The sequence below is a fragment of the Cetorhinus maximus genome, chromosome 12, assembly GCF_964194155.1.
Source record: "Cetorhinus maximus chromosome 12, sCetMax3.hap1.1, whole genome shotgun sequence".
Taxonomy (NCBI): Eukaryota; Metazoa; Chordata; class Chondrichthyes; order Lamniformes; family Cetorhinidae; genus Cetorhinus; species Cetorhinus maximus.
Window position 1 is genome coordinate 98315276 of NC_135890.1, and position 23423 is coordinate 98338698.

At 42.4% G+C, this 23423-nt stretch overlaps 1 protein-coding gene across 3 annotated transcripts in view; it reads left to right on the top strand.

Moving 5' to 3' along the window:
- sh2b3 (SH2B adaptor protein 3) overlaps positions 1-23423 on the top strand; it is a 214315-nt gene that overhangs the window by 161534 nt on the left and 29358 nt on the right. For all 3 annotated transcript variants that reach the window (XM_078554220.1, XM_078554217.1, XM_078554219.1), the window contains one exon: positions 14558-14652. In XM_078554220.1, the coding sequence (XP_078410346.1) occupies positions 14558-14652 (95 nt within the window). The remainder of the gene's footprint in view (positions 1-14557; positions 14653-23423) is intronic.

Below are 23423 nucleotides of genomic sequence, written 5' to 3' on the forward strand. Positions count from 1 at the left end.
TCTATCTGGGTTTCCTGATTGTGCTTGTGTTGGGGACAAGTAAGCCAAGGAATTGAGGTAGCTTCTCCGGTCTTGGTTTCTCAGAATTAGGTCTCATTAGTTAAAGACCAGGATGTGATGAAGAGGACCATGGCCAAGGATATCACAGGTTTCATCCCTGGCCTGTGCTGAGGTCTGTAATCTCGCACACAGGGTGGTGGTGAGAAGACTACAATCTGTCACAACATCCTTCTCCTTGGATGAGAGATATCAGCCTTTCCTCCTGCTCTTGTTGACTATCTAGAGATTTCTTTTTGTGTTTGGACGTTCATTGAGAACACAGTTGGGCTTTGTAACGACATTGGTTAAAATCCTCACTGACTGAGCTGATGCGTAAAAAATGGTAACATGTACTGGAATGATTCACTGGACAAGCCTCGGAGGAAGTGGTTGTTGTGAATCATGATTTCTATTTAGGGCAAAATGGCCACAGTATAATATTGAATGACTTAAGGGAAATTAGTTCCCCAGTGGAAGAGTCATGCAACGTACTTGCTTCAAGCTGTTTTAATCACAATTGAATCCAAACGATTGCACTTCAGTCATACTTTGAGACTGTTGTGTGTAACAGGAAGCTGCTGGGGCTTTGCAAGGGTGAAACATTGTGATTCAAAATGACACCTGAACTTCATTCTTTTTGTGAATAGCAAGTTCTCCTGTTTCTTTTACAACAGCAGATCATTGACGGTCAGGTGGATAAATGGACACTTGGTTCAAGTTGTGTCTCCTTTTTATCAACTCCTATTATTTAAAAGTCCAAAGTAAACTGGAAGGTTTTGCGTGTAGTTAATACATTACCAGGATTTAACTGTAAAAGAAATGCAAATTGTGAGACTTGATCTTTACACATTTATAGGTAAAAATGGTACAACTTGTTATATATTGGCAACTTGTATATATTTGTGGAATGATCAGCATTAAAAATAATGAATTAGATTCAGGGGTTATAACTAACTTACCTCGGCAAAGTGATGTTATTTTTATGCAATACATGGGATGCTAATATCCCACTTATAACTACTTCCAATGGAAGTGGAGATGTAATGTAATCCAGAGTTCTTACTGCTGAGTCGGTGGTTATATTGCATGTTAGATTCACAATAATCGAACAACTGGACATTGTAACTACTAAAAGGGCACCTTCAGAATACTGTGGGTCGGCATTGTCATACTAAGAGACCAACTCACCAGTGGCCCAGTCCAAAGCTGGCAGACCTGATGCAAGTGCCACTGTCTGTACTCAACAGTCATAACTACCCAGTGAAATTGCCTGACATAGAGGATCTTGGATGCACTAACATCAAATCATTTACTTTAGTAGGTTGCCTTTAACAATATTGTTGCCTGTGGATGTAACGCTGCAAAATAAATAATGTAAGCCATGAGATTTTTCAATGCTCTGAACATCATCAATAATTAATCCTGTACCTGCGCTGGCAAACACCCAGACTACACCACTTCACGTGGCGCAAGGAGTCAGTGAACATGGAAGAGGTAACAATGGATAAGAAACAGGATAACCAACAATGTCAGACAGGAAAAGACGCATTGGTCTATCCAACCTGTCCCGCACAACTGCAATGCCTCATACATCAAATTATACACAGACCCAACTCCACATAAAAGTTATGTAATCTTCCGAAAGATGCAGAAAAAAAACGTTGAGCAGCTGGTTGGGGGTGGGGGGTGGAAATTTCTCTCTGACCCTATTTTGGAAATCAAAATTAGCCCAGGGGATCCTGAACCTGATTAATGTTATACAATACCAACCCCTTGTCAGAAACAGGTCCAGTTCTCACCTGAAATTACCCAGCGAGTTAAAGTTCACCACATGTTCCAGCCTGTTCCACTATTCTCCAGGAGAGGTACTGCTTCTTATTGTCCAGCCTAGTCTGCCCTTGCATCACTTGAGATTTTGACCCTGGTCCTCGTTAACCTGTTTACACAACAACTTATATTTGTATAGCTCCTTTAGTGTAATAAAACATCCCAAAGTGCTTCACAAAAGCATACTAGAACATAATGTAACACAGCCTCATAAGGAGATATTAGGTCGGATGACAAAAAAATGCTTGGTCAAAAAGTCAGAAGGTTTAAGGAATTTCATAATGGAGAGAGAGGTGGATAGGTTTAGATAGGGAATTCCACAACTTAAGGATGAAGCTGAAGGCATGGACACCAACATCTTATAAGCGTCAATCTTATGAGCCCTAAGTGTATACTGCACTGGCCTTTTGAGTCCCAGCTCTTTTAACCTGTAACTACTAGACTATAAACTATGGGACTCTTCTGCACCCCTTCAAAACCTCAATATCATCAACCATGTGAACAGTCCAAAACTGGGCGCAGTATTCTAACTGAAGCCTAACCAAAAGCCTAACACTAACAAAATAGCATACTTTGTCTTATAATGAATTCAGAATCACAGTGCAGAAGAGGCCCTTCGGCCCATTGAGTCTGCACCGACACGTGAGAAACACCTGACCTACCTACCTAATCCCATTTACCAGCACTTGGCCCATAGCCTTGAATGTTATGACTTGCCAAGTGCTCATCCAGGTACTTTTTAAAGGATGTCAGGCAACCCACCTCCACCACCCTCCCAGGCAGTGCATTCCAGACCATCACCACCCTCTGGGTAAAGAAGATTTTCCCCACATCCCCCCTAAACCTCCTGCCCCTCACCTTGAACTTATGTCCCCTTGTGACTGACCCATCAACTAAGGGGAACAGCTACTCCCTATCCACCCTGGCAATGCCCCTCATAATCTTGTACACCTCGATCAGGTCGCCCCTCAGTCTTTTCTGCTCCAACAAAAACAACCCAAGTCTATCCAACCTCTCTTCATAACTTAAATGTTTCATCCCAGGCAACATCCTGGTGAATCTCCTCTGCACCCCCTCCAGTGCAATCACATCCTTCCTATAATGTGGCGACCAGAACTGCACACAGTACTCCAGCTGTGGCCTCACTAAGGTTCTATACAATTCCAACATGACCTCCCTACTTTTGTAATCCACGCCTCGATTGATAAAGGCAAGTGTCCCATATGCCTTTTTCACCACCCCACTCACATGCCCCTCCGCCTTCAGAGATCTATGGACACGCACGCCAAGGTCTCTTTGTTCCTCAGAACTTCCTAGTGTCATGCCGTTCATTGAATACTTCCTTGTCAAATTACTCCTTCCAAAGTGTATCACCTCACACTTTTCAGGGTTAAATTCCATCTGCCACTTATCTGCCCATTTGACCATTCTGTCTATATCTTCCTGTAGCCCAAGACACTCAACCTCACTGTTAACCACCCAGCCAATCTTTGTGTCATCCGCAAACTTACTAATCTTACCCCCCCCACATAGTCATCTATGTCATTTATATAAATGACAAATAATAGGGGACCCAGCACAGACCCCTGTGGTACACCACTGGACACTGGCTTCCAGTCACTAAAGCAGCCCTCTGTCTCCTACAACTAAGCCAATTTTGAATCCACCTTATCAAATTACCCTGTATGCCATGTGCATTTGCCTTCTTTATAAGTCTCCCATGTGGGACCTTGTCTCAAAGGCTTTACTGAAATCCATTTAAACTACATCAACTGCACTACCCTCATCTACACATCTGGTCACCTCCTCAAAAAATTCCATCAAATTTGTTAGGCATGACCTCCCTCTGACGAAGCCATGCTGACTATCCCTGATCAAACCTTGCCTCTCCAAGTGGAGATAGATTCTCTCCTTCAGAACTTTCTCCAATAGTTTCCCTACCACTGACGTGAGACTCACTGGCCTGTAGTTCCCTGGCTTATCTCTACAACCCTTCTTAAATAACGGAACCACATTAGCTGTTCTCCAGTCCTCTGGTACCTCCCCCGTGGCCGGAGAGGAATTAAAAATTTGGGTCAGAGCCCCTGCGATCTCTTCCCTTGCCTCACTCAGCAATCTGGGACACAAATCATCTGGACCTGGAGATTTGTCCACTTTTAAGCCTGCCAACACCTCCAATACCTTGTCACTCCCTATATCAATTTGCTTAAGAACCTCGCAGACCCTCTCCCCGAGTTTGATACCTTCATCCTCATTCTCTTGGGTGAAGACAGATGTGAAGTATTCGTTCAACACTCTACCGATGTCCTCTGGCTCCACCCATAGATTGCCCCCTTGGTCCCTTATGGGCCCTACTCTTTCCCTGGTTATCCTCTCCCCATTGATATATTTATAGAATATCTTGGGATTTTCCCTACTTTTACAAGCCAGAGCTTTCTCATATCCCCTCTTTGCTCTCCTAATTGCTTTCTTAAGCTCCACCCTGCATTTTCTGTACTCCACTAATGCCTCTGCTGATTTGCTTCCCTTGCACCTGCTAAAAACCTCTCTTTTACTTCTCATCGTAACCTGAATATATCTGGTCATCTATGGTTCTCTGGGCTTGTTACTCCTTCCTATCACCCTAGAGGGAACATGTTGAGCCTGTACCCTCCCCATTTCTTTTTTGAATACCCCCCACTGTCCCTCTGTAGATTTCCCCACAAGTAACTGTTCCTAGTCTACCTTGGCTAGATCCTGCCTTATTTTACTAAAATCCACTATCCCCTAATCCAAAACATTTTTTTGCAACTTGTCGATTTCTTTGTCCATAACAAACTTAAACTGTACCATGTTGTGGTCGCTATCGCTGAAATGCTCGCCCACCACCACCTCAGCCACCTGTCCGGCTTCATTCCCCTGAATTAGGTCCAGCAATGCGCCATCCCTTGTTGGACCCTCTGCATATTGCCCTAAAAAGCTCTCCTGTACACATTCTAAGAAATCCACTCCGTCAAAGCCCTTAACACTATGTCTATCCCAATTAATGTTGGGAAAGTTGAAATCACCTAATATAATTACCCTATTGTTATTGTTTTTACACAGCTCCACAAATTGTGCACATATTTGCTCCTCAATTTCCCACTGTCTATCTGGGGGTCTATAGTAAATACCTAATAATGTGGCTGCCCCTTTTTTATTCCTAAACTCTACCCACAAAGCTTCATTCGATGCCCCCTCTAAGATATCATCTCTCCTTACTGCAGTAACTGACTCCTTAACTAATAATGCAACGCCTCCTCCTCTTTTACTCCCTCCCCTGTCTTGCCTGAAGATTCTATATCCCGGAATGTTGAGCTGCCAATCCTGCCCTTCCCTCAACCATGTCTCAGTGATGGCTACTATATCACAATTCCACGTGTCAATCCTCACCCTTAACTCATCCGTTTTACCTGTAATACTCCTGACATTAAAGTAGAGGCCATCCAGCCTTGCCTTACTCCCTTGAAGCTTAATGCAGATGTACTCCCTCTGACTTGATTGTTTTACTGTATTATGATGTGTCCCTATTCTGCTAACATTCTGAGTCCCCTCTCCCTGCCAAATTAGTTTAAACTCCTCCCAACAGCACTAGCAAACCCACCCACAAGGAGTCCCGCTCTGGTTCAGATGTAGACCGTCCCGCTTGAACAGATCCCACCTTCCCCAGAAACGGTCCCAGTGATCCAGGAATCTAAAACCCTCCCTCCTGCACCAACTCTTAAGCCACGTATTCATCTGCGCTATTCTCCTATTTCTGAGCTTGCTAGCACGTGGCACTGGGAGTAATCCAGAGATTACAACCTGAGAGGTCTTGCTTTTTAGTCTACTGCCTAACTCCCTGAAATCTTGATGCAAGACCTCATTCCTCTTTCTACCTATGTCATTGGTACCAACATGTACCATGACCTCTGCCTTATCACCCTCCCCCTTCAGGATGTCTTGCAGCCGTTCAGTGACATCCCGGACCCTGGCACCAGGGAGGCAACATACCATCCTGGAGTCACGCTGATGGCCACAGAAGCGCCTATCTATTCCCCTGACTATAGAATCCCCTATTACTATTGCTCTTCCTCCCTTCCTCCCCTCCTGTACAGACAGGCTGCTTGTGGTGCCAGAAGCTTGGCTCTGTCCGCACTCTTTGGAGGAACCAGTGCCCTCATCAGCCTCCAAAATGGAATACCGATTTGCGAGCGGGACCCCAGGGGACCCCTAAACCACCTGCCTGTTTCTCTTGGACTGCCTGGTGGTCACCCACTCCCTTCCTTCCTCAAGTCCCTTCAGCTGCGGTGTGACCACCTCTCTAAACATGCTATCCATGATGCTCTAAGACTCATGGATGCTCCACAGTGTCCCCAGCCGCCATTCCCGCTCTGAAACCCGAGCTTCCAGGAGCTGCAGCTGGACACACTTCCTGCACACATGCTGGTCCCAGGCACTGGAAATGTTCCCGGCTTCCCACATGGAGCACGAGGAGCACACCACGGCTTTGAGCGCTCCTGCCATGCTTTATCCCTTTAAATTAAACCTTTTAAGTCAATTACTCTAGGGCCCTTCTTTCCTGATCCTCGTTACTGCAGAGTATACAAACTATAAACCACAAAAAGACCTTAAACTATAAGCGATTAAAGTAGTAAATACCTTACCCACTACTTGCCAGTGATTCCTTTCCCTTGTAGCCTCTTATGCTGCAGCACGCTCTGAAGATTTAAGAAGTTGGATAGCAAGGAAAAAATGCAAAGAGCACCTCGTCCCCTATGCACCAAATTCCCACTTTAATTAGACTATTGAACTTACAAAAATTAAAGAGAAATTAAAGAGAAAGACTTACCAGTTCAATTCCCGCTTTGCACCAAATTGCCAATACCCACTCTGGCTGTGCTCTCTCTCCTGTTCGTGTGCAAGCACACTGATGACAGATTGCCCATATTCAAAAAGAATGCACAGGCAACCTAAGTAAACTGTGTGAAGCTCTATGATGTACTGTAACTTGAATTTCAAAAAGTGTTTTGATAAGGTTTCACATAAAATTCAACTCAAAACTGTGATGATTCAGCGTAAGCAACGGGTATTGATAAGAAACTGACTAACCAGTGGGAAATGAGTACTCATTAGTGGAATTATGTCAGAGTAGGAGAAGTACTGATTCTCATCCTTCAGGGTTAGTTGGGAGGTTGACTTTTTCAAATTTATGTAAATTTAGGAGTAGATTTAGAAGTGGTTACAGTTGAAAATGATACAAAACTAGGAGGGGTAGTAAAATTGGAAGAGGCAGCTCCAACATTACAGAATTGGTTGGACAAGATATGTAAATTAAAAAAAGTTGAAATAGCAGAAATGTTAACTGGGGAATTACTCAAAATTATTTTCTAGATATGATTTAAAATAACGGACTACATCCCTCAGTGGCTAAGAGGAACGATCCATGCAAACTGCTGAGTGGAGCATTTAGGGTACATTTGGCTATGCACCAATGTGCGAGTTCTAGGCACCTTAGCCTCTCTGAAACTAGAAAAATGGCAGCTTGGATGGGAGACCATCTACTGGAAACTGGATGATAGAATGCTCGACAACAACCTTGATCTTGAGTTTCCAAAGGGAAAATACCCATATCTTCCCTGAACCACAATTTTTTAAGTCTTTCTGCTCTTTTACGTTCTCCAGTATATCACTCCAAGACCATGGTTCATGTATGGGCCTGAACAGTAAATGGCATACAGCACAGCCAAGCTTGATCCTCTCCTCACCTGATGCCAGTAAATGCACACTGTCCAGGAAGGATCTCTGGATGGTGGTCAGGACTGGAAAATCAGGCCTTTTACTCTCTTTTTCTATTTCTGAATCTAAGTGTAACTCGCCTACTGGAACTCCTGCTGAGATCAACACAAACTCGAGATTGAACCCAAGAACTTGTAACATCTATGAGATACAGTATCATACTGAACAGTGCAGTTACATGTTCAGTTATAAAATGAGTCTCTTATATCTAACATATAAATCAAGTCCCTTGTTTTCCCAAGCTCAGCACATTGCATTGAGCCACTGAATTGGAGCATCACTAGACTGAAACAGCCCTAATCGAAGTCACAAATGACATCCTCTGTGACTGTTACCAAGGTACACAATGCCTCCTTGTCCTTCTCCACCTATCTGCAGCCTTTGACAGGACAACCATCCTGCTCCAACACCTCTCCTGTGTTCTCCAGATCAGTGAAGTTGCTCTTGCTCTTACCTCTCCAATTGTAGCAAAACCCTCAAACAGCTTTTGTTATTCCCAGACTTGAGTATTCCGATCCTCTCCTGGCCATCTTCCCATCCTCTACCTTCCAAAGATTTGAGCTTATCCCAAACTGCTGCCTGCATCATTACCTACACCAAATCCTGCTCACCCGCTATCCCTGTACTTGCTGGTCCATCAGTGCATCTAATTTAAAATTTTCAATCCCTCCATGATTGCCACTCCCTTTCTGTGTTACCTTCTCTAGCCTTACTACTGTCTGGAAACATTGAAACAGGAGTAGGCCATTCAGCCCCTCCAGCCTGTTCTGCAATTAAATGAGGTCATGGCTAATCTTAACCTAAATCCATATACTCTGGAAATTCTATTCCCCCAACTCTGGCCTTTCATGCCACTCCTATTCCCTCCACCCTATCATTGTTGCCGTGCCTTCTGGCATTTAGGCCCTTAGGTCTGGACTTATAAGGACTTCCTTATAAGTCTCCGCCTCTCTCGCCTCCCTTAAGACCCTCCATAAAATTGACCTCTTAGACCATGTTTTAGTAACCCCTTTGATTATGTCCTTCCTAGGCTTCATATGAATTTTTATTTTATTATACTTCAAAGTAACACCATGGGGTGTTCTATATTAAAGACACTATTTAAAGTTAAGTTGTTGCTGTAGTATTCTGCACTGTATTTGAAGTTGCCTTGCTGTGTATCTTTGTTTAACCTGAAATCCCAGGACCTACTGCCTGTAACTTTTACTGGAGAATTTTGAAAGGACAGGTTTATTTTTAAATATTTTTTCAAATTTAGGTGCTGGGGATTTTGTTTTTTGCTAATAAATATTCCATGGCAAGGATTTTCGAGGGAGAATAGTTGGTTACAGACTTTCATTTGTATAGTTGGGGAGTTCTGGAGGTGCACCCAAGATCCTATTCCAGATGGCAAAATCAACTCCATGGACATGAGGGCTGCTGTCAGCCTTTCCTTTCCAAGAGAAGGCGTATCCCCCTGCTTGTTCCTTCAGCTGCCCCTCCCAGGAAGGCAGGTCTCTCTGAGGGTAGCGATGTCAATTTGGAGCCTTGCTAGCTCACCTGATACAATTACTGTTCTTTTTGGACAGTCAGTTTTGAGATTATCCATGGGCAGAATGTTACGAGTTGGCGAGTGGGGGCGGGGCCTGCTCGCCGACACGTAAAATGACGCGTGGTGACGTTGGGGGGAGCTCCCGACATCACTGCGCCCCATTTAAATTTTCAGGAAGGCGGGAGCGCCGCAAAATCAGCTGCGCGCCCGCCGACCTGTCAATAGCCAATTGAGGCCATTGACAGGGTCAATTAAGTAATTAAAGGCCCTGCCCGTCCAACCTTAAAGTTGGCGGGGACTAGAAAAAACATGAAACCTCATCCATGGGCGGGATGAGGTTTCATGCAGGATTTAAAAAATTTAAATAAAGGTTTTGTGAAAATTATGGACATGTTCCAACTCATGTGACATTGTCACATGAGGGGACATGTAAGGGAAATTTTATTTTTCTATTTTTGTCTTTTCCACATTTAGAGCCGATCTCCCTGAGGCAGCACTTAGCCTCAGGGAGATGAGTGCGCTCTTTCGCGCACATGTGCGAAAGAGCGCACTGTCAATTTTAGGCATTCCCCCCCTGCCCGCACAGGGAGTGCATAGTGCTTCTGTGTGGACATCACGCTGGGCGGGCGTTAATTGCCCACCTACGTAAAATGGCGGCGCGCCTCCGATTGGGGGCGCCGATTGGAAGCGCGCCCATACATGCCCACCCATCAACTTCCCCCCTGAAGGGGGGAAAATTCAGCCCCATGAGTGTATTAACATTCCAAGTTACAAAATTTAGAGTTTTATTTCTTTGACCATGGGGTGTGGTTCCCCAGCCATGAAAAAGTGAGACAGCCTATTTCTCGGGCATCTCTTTAAGCCCCTCCCCATTTAGGGTGAGCAAAGGGTATCCTGAAAGATGATTGCTCAGTCACAGATGCTGCTGCTCAAAGACACCTCTGTCCCAATATAAGCATCAACGACCTTCATGCATCTGTCTCCTGTTCGCAAATTCTTGACTAGGGCCTCCCAGGCTCACAGCCTTGTCCCTATCGCCAATTCTCCATCGCCACAGGACTTGGCAAATGGACCTTGGTAGAAGTGAACATGTGACTTTGTTTAACATGGGGACCTTGGGGCACTGTCATTGCCTGCACAATTGTTCAAGGGATCGTCAGAACTCACAGGTTTCTGTGCCACGTCAAGGTGGCGATCCATGGAAAGGTTCTGGGAGTATTGAGGTTTATTGTAGTTTTTTAAAATTGTGATTTTAGAAACTAAACTGAGGGACTGACCCTGAATTAAACTGTTAAAAGGACACCATCCCATTTCAGTGAATTAACTGCCCTGTTGCAGTTATTTTCATGAATGTGAATGAACTCACTACCTTTAATGACTTATGTATTTCATTGCTTAGCTGCAGGCCAGCAACTTTGGTTAACTTCAACAGTGTAATGTCAACCATAAATAACTTGAAATAGCAAGAATTTCAAAAGAGTACAACAGATTTTTTTTCCAGTTTTAAAGTGTGCAGTGTTTAAATCTGAAATTGGAAATTCTAAATGAAGGAAAGGAATAGCAGCAAAAAAGATTTTTTTTTGCAGTTATCTCGATCGATGGTGACAATAGCTGCCTCTAGCGCAGGAAACTCAGGAAGCACATGTTGGCCTGCAGGGTTTGTATATCATCTGGGCCTCCTGATTGCCTCAGTGAGAGGCTTTTCCTGTTATTCAAATACCGAGAACTGTGTCAGCAATTAATCATGGTGTGATTTACAGAACTCTGCACTCAGTCTTCTCTCAGCCGCTTTCCTTATGTTTCCATGAATTAGATGCACATTTCCTGACTGGCTGTGTGAAAACTAATGATAGCTTGACTTGGCCCAGGCCCCACTGACGCACAGATTGCCTATAACCCATATCCTGAATACTTGGCTCCTTTTTCCAAGCCTTGTTTCACATGTTCGTGGTGTATTGAAATATAGACAGTCGCCTTCCATTGTGACGTGAGCTGGTAAAGTTCAGTATTTATTTTGGCATCTTACCACTAAGATGCAGTAATAATTCCGACATCCAATCAGTAATGAGCTACAGAACTAAACTTTTTCTGTGAATTATCAATGTATTTGTTCATCAGTAGTGAGTAGGATGCTTTATATATTTCTTATAAAATAAAAATTTCTAGACTGATTTCTGTCATTGTCTGATCATTCCATCCAGCAACTCTTATGCTGAGGAGTGTAAGTGAGGCTTTAGTTTGGGTTCTGTTTAGTTGCTGTGCCTTTATTTAAACCTGTCTAATCTACTAAAGTTCCTTCTTTTTATATATTCTTTTCTTCTTCATAGCTAATCAATGAATTAAGTTCTCTGACTAGAAATCGAATAAAAGAGCTGCCTTCTGATACTACTTTGTGGGCAAGAAGCATATAACTAGGTTATAGAGTGGAAAGTGTGCCAGTATTGTCCGACTTATGTGATTGTGCTGAACCGTTAGCAGCCATGCCATTGGTAGCAGGACTGCAATGCAAACGAGGTGGCACAGAGAATGGTCTCAAGGTGCTTCCTCCAAACACAGCTCCTGTTGGGAGCTATCCACTCATTACAGGCTGGATGGCAGCTCAGGTTTACCAATGCTACCCCTTTCTGCTCCCTGGCCTGTAAGGGGTTTTTTTCCCCCAGTAACGATTCATGAACTTCAAAAAGAAAAACTCTACATGCTCATTTGTCTTTTGCTGCTGATGCAGTTGGATCCACCAAGCAGCGTTAGCTTGGCGGACTTCAGAACGCAAGGAGTGCTAACCTCTTACAGAACTGCTTCTAATGGCAGCACAATAATATAAAGACAGGAAGGATTTAATCATCTGTCATGCTTTCATAGGAAGGCAGCAGGAGGAGGAAAAGGCACAAACAACAGTAACAATAGGGTCTGGTCACTTTGCCACCAAATGCTGCATTCAATTGGACTGTACCACCCACCCCAGTGGAAAAATTTGTGCAGAAATACACCATTGACAAGAAGTCCATAAGGCAGTGGTCAGCATGTAACATCCATGAGGACCTGCGGGAAAAGGGGATGGTGGATCCTGTTGGATGGTTCCCCAAGCAAACTGTCAAGGTCATTTGGCAGAATACCTCATTGCCAGAAGTCTCAAACAAGCACCAAGGTGTAACTTGGCTAGTGGTGAGATGGGCCCTCTCATTTGGGTCCTTCCTGCACACTCAGAAGGCAGAATTTTCTGCCTGTTGGGTGGGCCGGCCCGACCCAATCTCCGGCGCGCAGGGAGGATCCCCACCGGAGAAGCGGGCCCTGCCGCCATTTTACGTGGGCGGGCCAACTAAGGCCCACCCAGCGTGACATCCAGCGGGAAGTGCTATGCACTTCCTGTGCTGGCAGGGGGGGGATTCCCCAAAAGCGAGAGTGCGCTCTTTCACGCATGCGTACAAAAGAGCGCACATCTCCCTGAGGCTAAGCGCTGCCTCAGGGAGATCGCTGACACTTCTTAATGAAAATTAGAAAAAAAAATTCCCTAACATGCCCCCCTCATGTGACTGCTATACAATATTCTTCTACAAATTTTATGAACAAGGTATATTTTGGGAGAGAAAAGTAACAATATGTGTTATCATCCTGTATTTCTCTTATCAGTTAACTTAAGGGTGTCATTTTGAGAATAACTCTACCTCACCTACCAGTGCTCTTGGTTAGACTGTAGTAGACACTGCAGGGTAGTGATGGAACCTAAAGAAGGAGAAAACTTGCAGCAGGAGAAATTAGTAATGAGATGGAACATGTTCATTATTTACATTATAAGTTTATTAAACTTTTTAAATCCCTACATGAAACGTCATCCTGCCAGTGGATGAGGTTTCATGTTTTTTCTTTTGCCTGCCGGGGCTCCTGGCCTGCCCGCCAACCTTAAGGTTGGATGGACAGGTCCTTTAATTGTTTAAATGATCCTGTCAATGGCCTCAATTGGCCATTGACAGGTCAGCGGGCACACAGCTGATTTCGCTGTGCCCCCGCCTTCCTGGAAATTTAAATGGGGCGGGGTGACATCGGGGGTTCCTCCCAACGTCATCCCACGTCATTTTATGTGTCGGCGAACGGGCCCCGCCCCCTGCTCGCCAACGGCAAAATTCTGCCCAGAGTCTCATCACCTCTGCACACTTGAGGTGACTGTGGTGGGGAAGAGACCATTCCTTACTTCCTTCTGGATTGTCCCTTTACAGAGCAGGTCTGGAAAGAGATGTGGTGGCTTTTGTCCAGGTTCATCCCAAGCAGCTCTGTAACACAGGACTGAATGAATGCTCTAGGGCTGTTCCCAGGGATGCACATCGAGATGAACATCAACTACTGCTGGAGGACCGTCAACTGAAGCTCTTTGGTCCGTTTGAAACTTTCTGGTCTTCCAGTGCAAAAGAGCTGTGGACAACTGAGTGTTGCAGACATTCCAAGGTCCAGGACTACTAGTTGCGCGATACAGTAAAGCTTGGGGCAGCCACGCAAAGGTTCAATGGGGAAAGGCCACATAGTATACCAAGGGGCTGGAAACTGTGTAAAAACCCTCAGGCTATATGCACCAGTGAATGTTCAACATAAAATGTAAATGCACAGTGTAAATATAACCTGTAATGGCAAGTGTAGTGAGGAACCTCATGTACTAGATTGAAAGAAACTGATTTGTATTGTACTTTGTGGTGTCAAATCTGAACTGCTATACAATGTACTTCTACAAATTTTATGAACAAGGCATATTTTGGGAGAAAAAAGTAACAATATGTGTTATCATCCTGTATTTCTCTTATCAGTTAACTTAAGGGTGTCATTTTGAAAATAACTCTACCTCACCTACCAGTGCTCTTGGTTAGACTATAGTAGACACTGCAGGGTAGTGATTAAACCTAAAGAAGGAGAAAACTTGCAGCAGGAGAAATTAGTAAAAGAAAGCTCACCAACTTGATTATTGTTCTTGGGGATAATGAGGCTGAGCGCAGTAAGTGGTTACACTCTTGAAATGTCTGTCTACTATTTATACAAGTAATCTTAAGATCTTATCTGGTAGTTCTATATAAAAAGTATTGTGCTTTGCTTTTGATTTTCTGACATTTATTTGAGAAAGCTCCGAATCAAACCCTGGGAAATAATTGCCCCTATATTTGAGCTGGCTTGTGTATATGCAAGTTTAGGAATAGGAAAAGTTCAAAGACGGTACAGATAATGATAAATCTGAAAAATATGATGATCATGAGATATTGCTTGACACCACCTATCATTTACTCCAACAGGCCATTTACTGAAATCCTTTAAGTGTCAAAAAACAGACTGCATGCATTCCACTGCAAGCTAAGACAGAATTAAATGTTTCTTCTTGTTTGATTGCAGGTCTGATGGAGTAGATGTGGAACTGCTCACCGCTCCTCACTCCAACAGCATGCAGACAGTCTCTGTTGATGGAAGTACAGATTCTATACACCAAGGTAACTGGCAGTTTTGCACATATTTTCTCAGATGGTTTAATTAAATGGTTACTGAGGATTGCATTTAAATATCGAGGTATTATAAAAACACTAATGTAACCCCATGTTACTACTATGCACAGAAGCAATGCTGTTTACCACCCACCTACACTTTCCTTATCTGGCATTGCCTCGATAGTCTAATGATACCTCTCAGAGGTCTAAGTGGGTGGAATGGCATATCAGCCCTCCTAACAATGTTACTACAACATTATATTAATTAGTTTCCCGTCTTCCTTAAATTGTAGTCTGTAATTTTGCTCTCTCTTTACCAGTTTTCTCCCCCATCTTTGAAGCGGATGGATATTATTGTCCAGCTCATCTTTGATGCAAATTGAGGACAATTATTGAATGTTGTGTAATCTACACTGCTTGGGTATGTTTTGCGCGACAGGACTGGACAATTCCTGGGGTGATTATCTTTGATCATACCTGGCACCTACAAACAGCCTCATTAATCCACCTCTTCATTCTGCTGATCTAAAGGGTTGCTTAAGGTGCTTAAGATCACAAGTAAATAAGCTTAGTTACTTGCCACCTCTAGAGAGTTGATTTGGTCTATTTTATGTTCATAGTTGAATTATTTATATTTTTATATGTAAATGCTTTCAGAAGTTGTGGCGGAGCTTTAGAAATAGAAATGAAACATAGACAAGTCTAAATTTATTGTGTGCATTTCCTGTCCCACACCAATGTAGTTAACTCTTAATTACTTACTAATTACCCATTCAGTTGTCAGGGCAACTAGGGATGGGCAATAAATGTTGACATTGCTAGTGACATGCAACCCCTGAATGAATTTTAAAAGTGAAGGTACCGCACACTGTTTAATGTATATTTCTGTCACACCTTTTTTAAAAAAAAACAAAGATTCAAACTTTTCAGCAATATAAAATACATAGGACTGATTGCAGATTTTTCATTGACCTTTGCAGTGTTATCAACAAGACCTTATGGTCTTGAAATGGCATAACACTATACTTTATCAACAGAATAATACATTATGTTTCAGTCTTTATAAAACAACACTTAAAACAAAGCAGTCACCACTTGTTTCATAGGAACATAGGAAATAGGAGCAGGAGTAGGCCATTCGGCCCCTCGAGCCTGCTCTGCCATGGCTGATCTTCTACCTCAATGTCATTTTCCTGCAACATCCCCTTATCCTTTGATTTCTTTATTGTCTAGAAATCTATCGATCTCTGTTGAATATACTCAATGACTGAGCCTCCACAGTTCTCTGGGGTAGAGAATTCCAAAGATTCACCACCCTCCTAGTGAAGAAATTCCTCCTTATCTCAGTCCCAAATGGCTTACCTTTTATTCTAAGACTGTGTCCACTGGTCCTAAACCCCACCAACCCCCCACCAGCCAGAGGAAACATCCTTTCTGCATCTACCCTGTCAAGCCCTGTAAGAATTTTGTATGCTCCAATGAGATCACTTCTCATTCTTCTAAACTCTAGAGAATTTAGGCCCAGTATCCTCAATCTTTCCTCATGGGACAACCCCGCTATCTCGGGGATCTGCCTGATGAATCTTCGTTTCACACCCTCCATGGCAAGTATATCCTTCCTTGGGTAAGGAGACCAAAACTGTACACAATACTCCAGGTGCAGTCTCACCAAGGGTCTATACAATTACAGCAAAACCTCTTTACTTCTGTACTCAAATCCTCTTGCAACAAAGGCCAACAAGCTATTTGCCTTCCTAATTGCTTGCTGCACCTGCTTGTTAGGTATCAGTGACATATGAATAAGGACACCCAGGCCCCTTTGGACATCAACACTTCCCAAGCCCTGACCGTTTAAGAAATACTCTGCGTTTCTGTTTTTCCTACCAAAGTGGATAACTTCACATTTTTCCACATTATATTCCATCTGCCATGTTCTTGCCTATGCACTTAACTGGTCTAAATCCCTTGAAGCCTCTTTGCATCCTCCTGACAATTCACATTCCCATCAGTTTTGTGTCATCAGCAAACTTGGAAATGTTACATTTGGTCCCCACATCCAAATCATTGATAGGTTGTGAATAGTTGGGGTCCGAACACTGATCCTTGCAATACCCCAATAGTCACAGCCTGCCAACCTGAGAATGACCTGTTTATCCCTACTCTGTTTTCTGTCAGTTAACCAATTCTCAATCCATGCCAGTTTATAACCCCCAATCCCATGTGCTCTAATTTTGCTTAGTAGTCTATGTGGGACTTTATCGAATGCCTTCTGAAAATCCAAATACACTGCATCCACTGGTTCACCTTATCTTTTCTGCTAGTTATAACCTTAAAAAGCTTTAACAGGTTTTCAAACATGATTCCCCTTTCATAAATCCATGTTTATTCTGTCCAGTCCTACCATTATTTTCTAAATGTTTAGTTATCACATTCTTTATTATAGATTCTAGCACTTTCCCTACTACTGATGCCTGGCTAATTCGTCTGTAGTTCTCTGTTTTCTCTCTCCCTCCTTTCTTAAATAGTGGGGTTACATTTGCTACCTTCCAATCTACAGGAACCATTCTAGAATCTATAGAATTTTGGAAGGTGACCACCAATGCACCCATTATCTCTACAGCCGCCTCTTTCAGCACATTTGGATGTAGATCGTCAGGTTTAGGGGATTTATCAACTTTCAGTCCCATTCATTTCTTCAGTACTACTATTTTGCTAATACTAATTCATTTCAGTTCCTTATTTTTGCTAGTCCCTTGGTTGTTTAGTGTTCCTGGGAGGTTTTTTGAATCTTCCTCCATGAAGACAGACACAAAGCATTTGTTTAGTTTCTCTGCCATTTCTTTATTCCCCATTATAAATTCTCCTGTCTCTGCCTGTGGCGGGCCGACATTTGTCGTTGCTAATCTTTTCTTTTTTTACATATCTATAGAAGCTTTTACAGTCCATTCTAAAATGTTTCCAATCCTCAGGCTTACTGCCTTTTTTGGGCAACTTTATAGGCTCCTTCCTAACTTCTCTTGTTAGACATGGTTGGATCATCTTTTCTGCTGCATTTCTGTGCCTCAAAGGAATGTAAATTTGTTGTCAACCATGTATTAATTCTTTAAATGCTAATCATTGCCTGTCTACCATCATACATTTTAATGTAGTCTCCCAATCTACACAGCCAATTTGCTCTTCATACCTTCATGGTTTCCTTTGTATAGATTTAAGACCCTGATTTCATATTGAACTACATTATTTTCAAATCTAATGTAAAGTTCTATCATATTATGGTCAATATTCCCTCGAGGCTCCTTTACAACAAGATTATTAATTTCCACCTTGGGTTTTCAAAATTTCTATTTTGGTGTAAGGGCCAGGATCTAAAGCAACTGACAATCTACAGAGAAATTGGCCTTTAGGATCTGTCACTTAGACATAGCTCCACATTGCAAAGTGTGATGCTCCTCTCCTGATTGAATATTATATCGCCTCACCTATTGTGAGCACTGTCATGGGGGTACTACTGGCACTTTACAATATCAAGAGCTAATGTCTTGATTACAAATATCTTTACTTTTTGACAGCATTTTCTGTAACTGCAGACTTGGGTACAACAAAAAATAAATGTTACATAATTCTAGTCAGTTAAATTGACAAACAAATGCCTCCTGATCATGTGAGGGGAGATTTGGAAAGTTAAAGAGAAAGCACAAGACAATAGTGCAGGGTAGCACTGCAGGTAATGATAACTGGAGTGAAACAAGAAGAGTCGGAATGTACAAACAGAAGAACGCACCAGCAAATAAGGTCAAAATAGGGGAAAATAGTAAAAAAACACAGAATGAAAGGTTCTTTATCTGAATGTATGCAGCATTTGGGACAAGATGAACAAAGTGAGAACATAAATAGAAATAAATGAGTATGATATGATAGCATTACAGTGACATGGTTGGAAAGTGACCATGGCTGAGACCTGAATATTCAAGGGTATTTGACATTTCAGAAGGACAGGAAGAAGGAAAAAGGGAGCAGGTAGTTCTGTTAATAAAGGATGAGATCAGTACTGTAGTGAGAAATGATCTCGGCTCAGAGGATGAAAATGTAGAATCAATTTGGGTGAAGATAAGAAATAGCAAAGGAGGAAGTCACTTGTGGGAATTATTTATAGGCCCCCTGACTATAACTACACTGTAGGATGGAGTATAAATCAAGAAATAATGAGGGCTTGTAAGTACGTACTGTAATAATCATGGGATATTTTAATCTTCGTATAGATTGGACGAATTAAATTGGCAAAGTTGCTTGGCGGTTAAGTTCATAGTGTATTCAGGACAGTTTCTTAGAACAATATGTCCTGGAACCAACTAGGCTGTTTTAGACTTGGTAATGTATAATGAGATAAGATTGATTAATGACCTCATAGTACTTAAGGAAGTGGCCCTAGAAATAGTGGGTGCATTAGTGATCATCTTCCAAGATTCTATAGACTCTGGAACAGTTCCTACAGATTGGAGGGTAACTAATGTAATCCAACTATTTAAAAAGGGAGGCAGAAAGAAAACAGGGAATTATAGACCAGTCAGCCTGACGTCGGTAGTGGGGAAAATTCTAGAGTCCCTTATAAAAGATTTAATAGCTGAACATGGAAAACAGTGGCAGAATCGGACAGAGCCAGCATGGATTTATGAAAGGGAAATCATGTTTGACAAATCTACTGGAATTTTTCAAGGATGTAACTAGTAGAGTTGATGAGGGGGAGCCAGTGGATGTGGTTTATTTGGACTTACAGAAGGCTTTCGACAAAGTCCCACATAAGAAATTGGCGTGTAAAATTAAAGTGCATGGGATTGGGGGTAGTGTATTGAGATGGATAGAAAACTGGTTGGCAGACAGGAAACAAAGAGTAGGAATAAACGGGTCTTTTTCCGAATGGCAGGCAGTGACTAGTGGGGTACCGCAGGGATCGGTGCTGGGACCCCAGTTATTCACAATATATATTAATGATTTAGATGAGGGAACTAAATGTAATATCTCCAAATTTGCAGATGATACAAAGCTGGGTGGGAGGGTGAGTTGTGAGGAGGATGCAGAGATGCTTCAGTGTGATTTGGACAAGCTGAGTGAGTGGGCAAATGCATGGCAGATGCAGTATAATGTGGATAAATGTGAGGTTATCCATTTTGGTAGCAAAAACAGGAAGGCAGAATATTATCTGAATGGCTATAAATTGAGAGAGGGGAATGTGCAACGAGACCTGGGTGTCCTTGTACACCAGTCGCTGAAGGTAAGCATGCAGGTGCAGCAGGCGATAAAGAAGGCAAATGGTATTTTGGCCTTCATAGCCAGAGGATTCGAGTACAGGAACAGGGATGTCTTGCTGCAATTGTACAGGGCCTTGGTGAGACCACACCTGGAATATTGTGTGCAGTTTTGGCCTCCTTATCTGAGGAAAGATGTACTTGCTATAGAGGGAGTGCAGTGAAGGTTTACCCAACAGATTCCTGGGATGGCGGGACTGACATATGAGGAGAGATTGAGTCGATTAGGATTATATTCGCTGGAGTTCAGAAGAATGAGGGGATATCTCATAGAAACCTATAAAATTCTAACAGTACTAGACAGGGTAGATGCAGGAAGGATGTTCCCGATGGTGGGGGAGTCCAGAACCAGAGGTCAGAGTCTGAGGATATGGGGTAGACCATTTAGGACTGAGATGAGGAGAAATTTCTTCACCCAGAGAGTGGTGAGCCTGTGGAATTTGTTACCACAGAAAGTAGTTGAGACCAAAACATTGTATGTTTTCAAGAAGGAGTTAGATATAGCTCTTGGGGCGAAAGTGATCAAAGGGTATGAGGAGAAAATGGGAGCAGGCTATTGAGTTGGATGATCATAATGAATGGCGGAGCAGCCTTGAAGGGCCGAATGGCCTACTCCTGCTCCTATGTTTCTATGATCTTCTAGGTAAGAGTGATCATAAAATGATAGAATTTCACATTCAGTTTGAGGATGAGAAACATGGGTCTAAGACTAGCGTCTTAGATTAAATAAAGGCAATTACAAGGGTATAAAGACAGAGTTAGCTGAAGTGGACTGGGAAAATAGATTAAAAGGGAAGACCATAGAGAAGCAGTAGCATATGGTTAATAAGATATTTCATAACTCTCAAAGATATCTTCCATTGAAACTCAACGAAAAAGATGCACCATCTGTGACTAACTAGGGGAGTTAAGGATGCTATTAAATTGAAAGAAAAGATGTACAATGCCCCAAAGATTAGTGGTAAGTCAGAAGATTGGTAAAAGTTCAGAAACCTGTAAATAATGACTAAAAAAAATAATAAAGAGGGAGAATTTGGAGTGTGAGAGAAAACTAGCAAGAAATATAAAAACAGGCTGCAAAAATTTCTACAAGTGTATAAAAAAGAAGAGTAGCAGAAGTGAGCATTGGTCCCTTAGAGAATGAGACTGGGAAATTAATAATGGAAAACAAGGAAATGGCAGAGACTTTGAACAAATATTTTGTATCTGGCTTCACAGTAGAAGATACAAAAAGTATCCCAAAAATAGTAGAAAAGCAGGGTGAAGGGGAGGGAGGAATTTGAAATAATCATAATCACTAGAGAAAAGGTACTAAGAAAACTAATGTGACCAAAGGCTGACAAATTCCTGCACCTGTTGGCCTGCATCCTAAGGTTTTAAATGAAGTGGCTGCAGAGATAGTGGATGCATTGTTTGTAATCTTCCAAAATTCCCTAGATTCTGGGAAGGTCCCAGTGGATTGGAAAACCACAAATGTAACACCACTATTCAAGGAAGGAAGGAGACAGAAAGCAGAAACTATAAGTCATTTAGTCTAACACTTGTCATTGGGAAAATTCTAGAATCCATTTTTAAGAAGGACATTTAAAAAATCGCAACAAAATCAGGCAAAGTCAGCATGGTTTTTTGAAAGGGAATTTGACACATTTATTAGAGTTCTCTGAGGCTGTAACAAGCAGTGTGGATAAAGGGGAACCGGTAGATGTAGCGTATTTGGATTTCTAAAAGGCATCCAGTAAGGTGCCACATAAAGAATGACTGCCCAAGGTAAGAGCTCACAGTGTTGGGGTGATATATGAGCATGGACACAGGATTGGCTAACTAACAGGAAATAGAGAGTTGGGATAAATTGGTCATTTTCAGGTTGACAAACTGTAACTAGCAGAGGAATACTGGGACCAGTGCTGAGCCTCAAATATTTACAGTCTATATTAATGATTTGGATGATGGGACCGAATGAATTGAGGATACAAAGTGTCTGCAAAGGGATATAGATTAAATGAGTGGGCAAAAATTTGGCAGATGGGTATAATGTGTAAAATGTTAGATTGTCCACTTTGGCAGGAAGAATAGAAAAAGCAGAATATTATTTAAATGGAAAGAGATAGCAGAATCCTGCGGTACAGAGGGATCTGCGTGTCCTTGTACATGAATCACAAAAAATTAGCACGCAGGTACAGCTAGTGATTAGGAAGGCAAATGGATGTTAGCTTTATTATATGGGGGATGGTGCATAAATAAGGGAAGTTTGCTGTACAGGTGAGACCACACCTGGAGTACTGTGTACAATTTTGATCTCCTTACTTAAGGAGGGATGTACTTGCATTAGAGTCTCCTAATCAGCCATATTGCAGAAGGCAATGACCAACCACTGCAATACTTTGCCAAGAGTAATTATGGACCAATCCAATGGAAGTCCATGGTTGACAACATCCTCTTAGGGCATGGTACCTGAAGAAGGAGGATATTTGCATTGGAAGCAATTCAGATAAGGTTCATGAGGCTGATTCCTGGGATAAAAGGGTTGACTTATGAGGAAGAATACAAGAACACAAGAAATAGGAGCAGGAGGAGACCATATGGCCTGTCGAGCCTGCTCAGCCATTCAATATGATCATGGACTTCAACCCCACTTTCTCACCTGCTCCCCATATCCCTTGATTCCCTGAGAGACCAAAAATCTGTCCATCTCAGCCTCAAATGTATTCAACAACGGAGCATCCAACAATTCACAACCCTTTTGAGTGACATAATTTCTCCCCAGTTCAGTCCTAAACGATTGGCCCTTTATGCTGAAACTGCCCTGTGTTTTAGATTCCCTGAACAGCGAAAGCAATCAGTCAGCCTTTGGAATTCTCTGTCACAGAGAGCAGTGCAGGCTGAGTCATTGAATATATTCAAGGCTGCTAGATTTTTGATCAACAAGAAAGTCAAGGGTTATGGAGGGAGCAGGCAGGAAAGTGGAGTTAATGCCACGATCAGATCAGCAATGATCTTATGGAATGGCGAGCAGTCTCGATGGGTCAATTGGCTTACTCCTGTTCTTATTCCATTTGCTCTTATGATCCATAATGCCAGGTACTCCACCTAGTGGCTGGGTCTAAAAATGCTTCAATTTACCCACAAGAGGTTTTCAATTTGAAAAGTTTAAAAATGGGGGATAGTAGAAAGTATTAGTATTACAACACCCAAGGATATATTTATGTATCACTGGACGTTTGACCATTGTTGCAATATTCACTGAGTAAGCCAGGACAACATTGCATTAAGTCAAAGTGATCGCTAAAGTTTGCTGACCAGGAACCCAAGCAGTGACTTGCTTAAAGACCACTGGTTGTTAGCTGAAGTTCGACAAAGTATTAAACTAGCTGTTGCTGGATATTGTAATCGTTGCAAGGTGTTGCACTAAAACATTTTACAAAAATACCAATTTACTTGTGCGTGTGTATCATGTCTTTATGTCCCTATGTAGCC